The 10,168-nt window shown below is 39.5% G+C and overlaps 1 protein-coding gene across 1 annotated transcript; it reads right to left on the reverse strand.

Moving 5' to 3' along the window:
- Positions 1–3,159: 3,159 nt before the first annotated feature.
- LOC140877832 (endoplasmin homolog) lies at positions 3,160–9,049 on the reverse strand. The gene is made up of 7 exons (XM_073281416.1): positions 8,839–9,049; positions 4,660–4,780; positions 4,398–4,551; positions 4,226–4,306; positions 3,752–3,873; positions 3,507–3,623; positions 3,160–3,210 (listed from the first exon to the last, which is right to left on the reverse strand). Exons 1-7 carry the CDS (start codon positions 9,047–9,049, stop codon positions 3,189–3,191), a joined length of 828 nt encoding a protein of 275 aa, XP_073137517.1. The 3' UTR covers positions 3,160–3,188.
- Positions 9,050–10,168: the final 1,119 nt, after the last annotated feature.

Genomic DNA, 10,168 nt, shown 5'->3' on the forward strand with positions numbered 1-10,168 from the left:
CGACTGATGGAGAAGCATCCAAGGAGGAAGCGCCAAGAGGTAAGTTTCCTCCACTTTCTGAATATAAGCTTGTTGCCCCTTTTCCCTTAGCACTAAAAGAGTCTAGAAAATATGAAGGGATAAAGGATATTTATGAGACTTTTCGTAGATGTGAGGTGAATATTCCGCTGTTAGATGCTATTAAGCAGGTGCCTCGATAAGAAAAGTTCTTGAAAGAACTGTGCACAGCCAAGAGGAAACAGACATTGAAGGGTTGTCAAAAAGTGGAACTTGGTGAGAATGTATCTGCTGTGATCCAAAGAATATTGCCCGCAAAATGCAAGGATCCAGGTATGTTTTCTATCCCATGCACCATAGGGAATGTTAGACTTGAGAAGGTCATGTTAGATCTAGGAGCATCAATCAATGTTATGCCTTATTCTATCTATGCATCATTGAAACTTGGCCAATTGAACAAAACTGGAAATGTTATTCAACTAGCTGATAGGTCTAATGCATACCCTAGGGGAGTAGTAGAAGATGTGTTAGTGCAAGTCAATGAATTGGTGTTTCCTGCAGATTTTTATGTGCTAGACATGGAAAACGGTGATCATTATAGTCCTATTTTGTTAGGCAGACCGTTTTTGAAAACTTCCATGACAAAAATTGATGTTCACAGTGGCACACTTACTATGGAATTCGATGGCGAGGTTGTGAAATTTAATATTTATGATGCCATGAAATTTTCTGATAGTGATGATTGTGTATTTTCTGTTGATATTGTGGATTTCTTGGCCCAAGATTATTGTGAGCATGCAGGGAAAGATGAGCTAGAGGTGGCTATTACAGCACCCACTATGCAGACGGAAGATGGGATTCGATGCAGTCATGAAGTGGAAGAGATTGAGAAACTTCTGAATAGTTCGCCTGAGCTACCTCAGTCAGGTAATGCCTCTTATTTATCCTTGCCAATCTCTAATACTAGGCGTCTTCCATCTGTTTTGCAGGCACCAGTGGTCGAACTAAAGACGCTTCCAAACCATCTGAAGTATGTTTTCCTTGGTGAAGGAGAAACACTACCGGTTATCATCTCCAACAGTTTGGAAGTCGATCAAGAGGAGCAGTTAGTCAAAGTATTGAAAAATCACAAGACTGCTATTGGATGGACTATAGCAGACATCAAGGGAATTAGCCCTTACACATGCATGCACCGAATATTAATGGAGGAAGGAGCAAATCCCTCACGTCAACCACAAATAAAGTTAAATCCACCAATGATGGAGGTGGTAAAGGCGGAAATTCTGAAGCTGGTTGAAGTTGGGGTCATCTACCCGATCTCTGACAGTCAGTGGGTCAGTCCTGTCCAAATGGTACACAAGAAAACCAAAATTACTGTGGTAAAAAACAAGGATGACGAGATGGTTCCCACCCGTATTCAAAATGGGTGGAGGGTTTGTATTGACTACAGGAAGCTGAATGCCGAAACCCGAAAGGACCACTTTCCTTTACCCTTTATTGATCAAATGATTGAAAGGTTAGCGTGTCATCCTTACTATTGTTTTCTTGATGGATATTCTGGTTATTTTCAGATTGTTATCGCACCAGAGGATCAGGAAAAGACGACGTTCACATGCCCGTTTGGCACCTTTGCATATCGACGGATGCCCTTTGGACTTTGCAATGCACCGGCCACTTTCCAACGATGTATGGTTAGTATTTTTTCGGACTTTATTGAGCATATCTTAGAAGTTTTTATTGATGACTTCACTGTCTATGGTGAGTCCTTTGAAAACTGTCTATCTAACCTTGCACTTGTCCTTAAGAGGTGTGTCAAGACCAAATTGGTTTTAAATTCTGAAAAATGTCATTTTATGGTTGGGCAAGGTGTGGTTTTGGGTCATGTGGTTTCGTCTAAGGGCATAGAGGTAGATAGGGCTAAAATTGATATCATTCACTCTCTCCCTTACCCCACATGTGTGTGGAAAGTGCGTTCCTTTCTTGGCCATGCAGGTTTCTACAGGAGTTACATTCAAGATTTCGCCAAGATCGCATCCCCCATGTGCAAGCTTTTACAAAAATATGTGTCATTTGAGTTTAATGAGTCTTGCAAATCATCATTTGACAAATTGAAGAACTCCTTGACATCTGCACCAATAATCCAGCTTCCGGATTGGAGCAAGCCATTCGAGATTATGTGTGACGCCAGTGACTATGCCGTTGGCGCGGTTTTAGGCCAAAAAGTTGGGAAAGCATCGCATGCTATTTATTATGCTTCGCGTATCCTGAACGATGCCCAACGGAACTACTCCACCACTAAAAAGGAGCTTTTAGCTGTTGTTTTTGCATTAGAAAAATTTTGCTCTTATTTACTTGCACTACAAGAAAAACGGCTAAAGACAACGCTTTTTTCGCGTTGCTAATGTCCCCGAAAAGCGTTGTCGTAGCCAGTGTTGTAAAAGACCACACTCAAAGACAACGCAGAAAAAGCGTTGTCGTATCTAAAAAAGACAACGCTTTTTAAGCGTTGTCTTTTATAAAAAGCGTTGTCGTTTTTGAAAAAGACAACGCTTAAAAAAGCGTTGTCTTTTCGGGTAAAGACAACGCTTAAAAATTTAAGCGTTGTCTTTGTTCAAATAAAAAACAAAAAAAAAATTAAAATTCACAAATTTTCAATATTATAAATCATTCAAAATTCAAAAATTTGTAAAATAAAATTTAATATAGAGTCTTTTAATATTATAAATCATTCAAATATAAAAATAATCGAATTCTAATATACAATCGTCCAATATTATAAATCATTCAAATATAAAAATAATCGAATTCTAATATACAATCGTCCAATATTATAAATCATTCAAATATAAAAAATAATTGAATTTTAAATCAATGAACACTAGGAAAAAACTATGCATTAATCTCGAAAAACTTTGATTCTTCTCTTCAGCACATGTTCCCGAGCTTTCATAAAATCCGCTACAATCTCTTATCTTTTAATTTGTATCTCCATACTGTAAATTATTAAAAATAAAAACAAACAAACATAAAACAAATATGAATACAAATATTAAAGCAATTTTATTGCATTTGCCTAGCAGATTTAAATTAAATTCACCATATCCTCCCATCCAAATACAACCAAGAAGTACTGTTTCAGATAATTAAAGCAAATGACATTTAACTTCTCTTTAGCCCAGCCAAATGCGAAGTTATAGATCTCTCGGGATTTCTCTGGACAAATAGAAGCATCTATCGAACTTAGTAACAATTAAATGAAATATTCTAAATATAATGTTGTAGAGATCATATATTAAATTTCTAGCAGACAACAGATACTAACATATAAGAACTTACTGTTTCCAGTAACTATGTCACATGTAACACAACAAAGAAATAATAAATGAAAAATGACAATCAACTAACATAGAAAAAATGATGGTACGTGATACTGATGATGATGATATCCTAATAAATATCTGATGATGATGATGATATCCTAATAAATATATGAAAAACATAACTACAACTGTTTATCATCATTATTTTTGCTAATCACTTCAACGTAGTCAGCCACAAGATATACGGAGTAAAATCCAACACCAAATTGCCCAATAAGGTTAAGATCTCCACTGGTCTGCATTTTTCTACAAATGTTGTATAGAAAAAGGTCATTGAAAGTTAAAAACAAGGAAAATCCGATCTTTAAATGCTTTCAAGTAAAAGTAAAATCAACTGTTGAGCCATCATACACGAATACACGATACAAACAAACATACACACACCTGAAGTTCCAGATTTGGAAATGGTTCCCAAATTCTTGATCAAATCCTCCTTTGTCATTCCAATACCTCTGTCATGAATTGAAACTGTTTTCTTCTCTTTGTCCAATGTAATCTGCATTTGTTCATTTCGTTCATAATAAGTCATGTCCATTAATTTTCAGAAAAATGAGTTCATTATACAATCTGATAAAACAACTTAAAATTCCACGAGAAATCTTTATGATTACAGCACTCAACAGGCAGTCAATACATAATCAAGAAATATGATGTCTATAAAATTCTAATACAGCCACTTAACAGACTCCAGAGTACTTTCATGAAAATCTGAAAAATTATTCTTTACAACATTGGAAAAATTATTCCATGCATCAGTAATACCATAATCTAATGCTTAAAAGCTTCGTACAAAATGCTAAACGAAAATTTAGCAAAACTGTCTGAACTAAAACCAATAAATCATGAACCTGAATCTCGAGCTTTGTATCATCACCTTCAGCCAAAATTTCTTTGTCAGTGAGTGACAGGAATCTAATCTTGTCCAGTGCCTAAATCAGCAACAAACATACATCAAACACAAGCTCTTTCCAGCGAGTTGATGTAAATAACATCAAACAAAGGGGAACAACAAAAGCTCACATCAGAGGCATTTGAGATCAACTCTCTCAAGAAAATATCCTTATTGTTGTAAAGCGAGTTGATAATGATGTCCATAAGCCGTGAAACTTCAGCCTGGAATTGATACTTCTCAGCATCGGCACGAAGAGTTTTCCTTGATATGGACTCACATTCTCTGAATAACAGTAGCAAATCACACACCCAAAAATATAGATTGATTATTGATAGTTTTAAAGTGACAAACAACATTTGAATGAAACATGAAGATGGTATTTCAAAACACCTCTTAACAACATCAGAATCTGTAGATAATCCATGGGGAACAACTACAATATTATCTTCCACTTTTGGCGAATCAACAGGAGCATCCACGTCAATTTCTGCATTTGCATGTAGTTTCCTACCTACAAATTTTGAAATTCAGTTCCACAACTGCAATTAAGCAGCATCACTATCATTCCAAACAAATCCTAGGCATAAAACACAACAGAGCAACACTAATAAATTTCAAGGATTGCAGTACTTGTTCGACTTTATCCTGAAGAGCTGAAATCTCAATTGTATTGGATAGTTATAATCATTTTTATCTTCTAAGTAATTACCACAAAATAAAACATAACATTCACAACAACACGAACAGTGAAGAGGATTTAAGCAGCCACTGAATGGTTTTTACAAAACGAGAACCGGTAAAATAACGAATGTTATGGACTAGTACATAAGTTATCCAGTAAAAAACTCATAAGAATCTGTTATCCAGCAAATTTCGATGCACAAAAATGAAACAAACAAAATCAAATTCCATCTATTCGCATTCTGTCTCTAGAATTCAGCAATTTCAAAATACAGAAAAGAAAACCGGTGAAAGTAACCAAAATTCAGCTCATGACCCCGAGCTCGAAGAAGAGTAAACATGGGAGGCAGTTCCCACGACGGAGGGATCAGCACCAAAAGACGAAGTGATGGTGCTGGTCATTTACTCAGGCCGCGAGACCCACTGGCCACCTGGCTCTCCCCCGACGCCACGTGTTAGTGCCACCAATCCTTCAGTATAAAACTCAAAGTGTTAACACAAAGCAAATACCGACAAATCAAAGCTAAAAATTCTAATTCAAGACCAACAAGAATAAAAATTTTCCAAAAAGAAATCGAACACTGGTACGAAACAGCAGCGCAGAAAAGCATGAAATCAAAATGAAATTAAGTGTAAATAAATTTTGAGCGGGGAACAAAACACCATAAATAAAGGCTGGAGAAGTGGAGAGATGATCGATAGAGCAAATTCTCAAAAAATGACAGATCTATTAATTATATGGCATTACCTCAAGATCGTCATCACCCTCGTTCAATGTCAGACCATGGAGCAGCATGCGGCCAACCTTACTGCCATTACCACTTCCTCGTCGTCGGAGTGGCCAAGTACCCGAGCAAGGTAATTCCCGAAAGTCTGCCAATAAGCTCGTCGCCGGAGTCGCCAAGTACCCGAGCAGCAAAAATCGACGATGATGGAAAAACAGAAAGTAGGAATCGAAAGAGAGCAAAAGGGAAAGGGAGAAATCGCGACTAATAAGGGTTTGGGGATTTTGGGATTTTTTTCCAGACGTGAAGGGGTTAAAATAATAGATATTTTAAGTTTTATTTTAAATTAATAAAAAAAATGTTTATCTACAAAGCTTTTTAAAAAGCGTTGTTGTAAATTAAAAAAAAAGGCTTAAAGACAACGCTTTTAAAAAAAAGCGTTGTCTTTTTATGAATATAAAATATATATAGACAACGCTTTTCACTAAAAGCGTTGTAATATAAAAAAAGACAACGCTTTTTACAAAAATTGTTGTATTTTAGGTGTTGTGATTGAGCATTTTTGTTGTAGTGTTGGTGCTAAAGTTATTTTTTACTCTGATCATGCAGCTCTTCGTTTTTTGATGGCGAAGAAGGAGGCAAAACCAAGGCTGATCCGATGGATATTACTATTGAGCGAATTTGATGTGGAAATCAAGGACAAAAGAGGGACCAAGAATCAAGTTGCTGACCACTTAAGTCGCCTAGTTCATGTTGATGAGGAGCTGAAATTGCGAGAAGAATTTCCTGATGAACAGTTGTTTTCAGCGAGTGCCAAATTACCCTGGTACGCAAATATTGTGAATTATTTAATTACTAATGAGTTTCCTTTTGAATTTTCAAGGGCGCAAAAAGACAAAGTGAGAAGCGATGCGAAGTATTATGTGTGGGATGATCCATACTTGTGGAAACATTGCGCTGATCAAGTTATACGTCAATTTTTCCCCGCGAGCGAGGTAATCCCTATCCTCACGTTTTGTCATTCTTATGCATGTGGTGGCCACTTTGGAGCAAAAAGGACATCAAGGAAGTTGTTGGACAGCGGATTTTTCTGGCCTTCCTTATTTCGAGACGCTTACCTGTTCTGTAAGTCGTGCGCTCAATGCCAAAGGACAGGTAACATCTCCCAACGAAAGGAGATGCCCCAACAACCTATTCTAGTTTGTGAGATCTTTGATGTGTGGGGCATCGACTTCATGGGACCCTTTCCGAGTTCATATGGTTATGTTTATTTATTACTTGCTGTGGATTATGTCTCGAAGTGGGTGGAAGCAAAGGCCACCCGTACTGATGATTCTCAAGTTTTTTCAGAGTTTATCAAGCATAACATTTTCTCTAGGTTTGGAATTCCGAGAGCCCTCATCAGTGATATAGGTACACACTTCTGCAACCGAACTGTGGCGAGTTTGCTTAAAAAGTACCATGTGACGCACAGGATCTCCACTGCATATCATCAACAATCCAACGGTCAAGCTGAGGTATCAAACAGAGAGATCAAATCTATCCTAGAAAAGACCGTGAATCCTACTAGAAAGGATTGGAGCTTGCGTTTGGATGATGCCTTGTGGGCATATAGAACCGCATTCAAGACACCGATTGGAATGTCTCCATATCGGTTGATTTTTGGGAAACCATGCCATCTGCCAGTGGAATTGGAGCATAGAGCCTATTGGTCTATCAAACATTTTAACATGCAGATGGATGAGAGCGGCGAGCACCGGAAGCTGCAGTTGCAAGAGTTGGAAGAGATTCGCAATGACGCATATGCCAGCTCTAAGATCTACAAGGACAAGACAAATGCCTTCCACGACAAGATGATCTCTAGAAGGAACTTCGAAGTCGGTCAGAAAGTTTTGCTCTATCATTCCTGACTTCGGTTGTTTCCAGGTAAGTTACGTTTGCGTTGGAATGGACCGTTTGTTGTAACTAATGTCTTTTCTCATGGTGCAGTCGAAATTCAAAGTTTGGACACATCCAAAACATTCAAGGTGAATGGCCACCGGCTGAAGCACTACCATGAAGGAATCCAAGTGAACGACGGAGAGGACGAGCATGACATCACTCTTGATGCTCCGCCAAATGTCGACTAAATTCGCGGCATGCAGTCGAGCTATAGACTGACTGTAAATTTAGCGCTGACTGGGAGGCAACCCAGTGTTTTTTTCTCTTTTGCTTTTACTTACTTTTATTGCTTTGTTTTAGTGTTGCTTTTTATTGTTTTTGTTTGTTTTTCGTTAAATTTTGGAAAATTTCAAAAAAATAAATTTTTTTTTTTAGCTTTGTGCGCTCGATCCTGCGTATTCACGCGATCGAGCACACATTTTTCCCCAAGTTTCTACCCCGGAATTTTAAAGGGCGCGCTCGATCCTGCGTATTCACGCGATCGAGCGCGCGATTCCAGCCCTTGTTTCTGTCCGGATTTTAAATGGCCCGCTCGATCCTGCGTACTCACGTGATCGAGCGCGCTCCCCTGAGCCCGTTTTTTTTATTTATTTCTTTCCTCCCCTTTTCCCTTCACTTTCTCTTTCCCTCTCTCTCGGTTACTCTAGAACCCTAAATCCCCAAATTTGAATTTTTCAAATCGTCACCAATTTCTCTTGACAAATTGCAGGTCTCACCACACGGATTGCACTCACCATCCTATTTCTCTTCTCCACTTCTCCAGTGCCCGATTTAGCCAAGAAACACTGGAATTCTTAGTGCACTCCAGGTGTTCGATATATTGCCCCGGTCAAATTTCTTGCTTATCTCACACATTTATGGGCCCAAAACGCACTCGAGAGCATGGAGAATCGTCTCGCCAAGGAGTTAGGAATACCCCGGACCCAATCCACCCAGCCGGCCAATTCGTCAACCAAGCGGCTCGGGATCGATACGATCATGCTAAAGCACATCGCTCCCCTATTACTGAGAGGGGTTTTGATCTAATGGACTACGAAAGCGATGTGGCTAACCAAGTTGTCAACCGTGGGTGGGGGCCATTTTCTCGATAGCTATCCCCGGCTATTGTCCCTATTGTGAGGGAATTCTATGCCCATGCAGCAGCGCGCACGGATGATAAGGCCTTCGTCCGGGGTATTCTAGTTTCATATGCACCACAAGATTTGAATAGCCTTTTGGAGACGCCCGACGTCGATGACAGTCTCTACCAGAGCATAGCTTCCGGCCCAGATTTGGACAAAGTCATTCAGCAAATATGCATGGCCGGGGCTGCTTGGAGGGATCCGGTTGCATTCAAGTGCTTTAAAGAGAAATATCTGCTGATGGATCCGGCAACTTGGTACATCTTTGTAGCCCGCCGCCTCATGCCCATTACCCACACGAGCGAGGTCCATGTTTAGAGGGCCGTCTTACTCTACGCTCTTGATCTTCAATTATCGGTGAATGTGGGGCGTGTGATACATAGTCAGATGAGGCATTCCATCACTACGAGGACGGCGGGTCTCTACTTTCCGATGATTATCACGCAACTGTGCTTGCGCGCTGGGGTGCCACATCGACCCGACGAAGAATGGTTACAACCCATGCGTCCTATTGACGGCACAACTGTCGATGCCAAACGAGAATATCGGAGGAGCCAGTTCATGGTGGACGATCAATTTGTGTTGGTGCCCGACCCACTACGCCCTCCACCTCTTCCACGCCGAACCACTACTGTCACGGTTCGAGCGTTGGCCAATCAAGCCCAATATCAGAATGCTTTCAATGCAGCGGTGGCCTTGAATTTTCAAGCATTCGACTTTATTTGTCGAGGCATTTCCGAGCGGCTTGGGATTGACCCCACCACATTGCCCCCGGCTATCCCATTTCCACAGCCTTCTGACTTTCAAGGCGCCAATCCCGTCCTACCTCCCAAGCATGAAGAGGAAGATGCCGCCGACCATTGAACCAGGGGAGTTTTGCTTTTCTTTTGCCCCTTAGCATATTGTTTCATTGTTTGTTTGTGTTTTGTCTTGTAATTCATTGAGGACAATGCTTAGGTTAGGTGTGGGGGGGGGGGGGGGGTGCATTGTTTGCATTTTGCATTTTGTTTCTTTTGTTTTGCATTTTTCTTGTGTTGTTATGCATCATATTGTTGTGTTGTCGTTTTTGTTGTTCAAATGCATAAGTTGAGGATGAGTTGTTAGCCTATGATGAGGTAGTTGAAAAAATGAAATTTTTAAAAAATTTTACTCTTGATTGGACATGAGAAACCATAGGTTGATTGTTGAATATTCATAAGCACGCATGTTTAACCAGTGAAGTGTAGCGATGTATTAGATATCGTGGATGTCTGTTGGACCATTGCACGACAATAGGTGTTTGTGGAACTTGATGGTTCTTAAGTATTGATGATCCTGTTGATTTAGCATTTACTCTCTTGGGTATTTTTAGAAGTAGAAAAGAAAAAATCAGCTTTTATAGCATGTTTATGAAGTAATCAACTCCATCCGGGTTGCAAGCAAGATGTTTGA

The sequence above is a fragment of the Henckelia pumila genome, chromosome 2 (assembly GCF_033568475.1).
Source record: "Henckelia pumila isolate YLH828 chromosome 2, ASM3356847v2, whole genome shotgun sequence".
Classification (NCBI taxonomy): Eukaryota; Viridiplantae; Streptophyta; class Magnoliopsida; order Lamiales; family Gesneriaceae; genus Henckelia; species Henckelia pumila.

Coding starts and splice junctions, on each gene's coding strand:
- LOC140877832 (XM_073281416.1), bottom strand. CDS start 9,049: ATGGACCTCGCTCGTGTGGGTAATGGGCATGAGGCGGCGGGCTACAAA. Junction 4,307..4,397: donor TGATCTCAAATGCCTCTGAT/GTGAGCTTTTGT, acceptor TTGCTGATTTAG/GCACTGGACAAGATTAGATT. Junction 3,874..4,225: donor ATACAAAGCTCGAGATTCAG/GTTCATGATTTA, acceptor GAACAAATGCAG/ATTACATTGGACAAAGAGAA.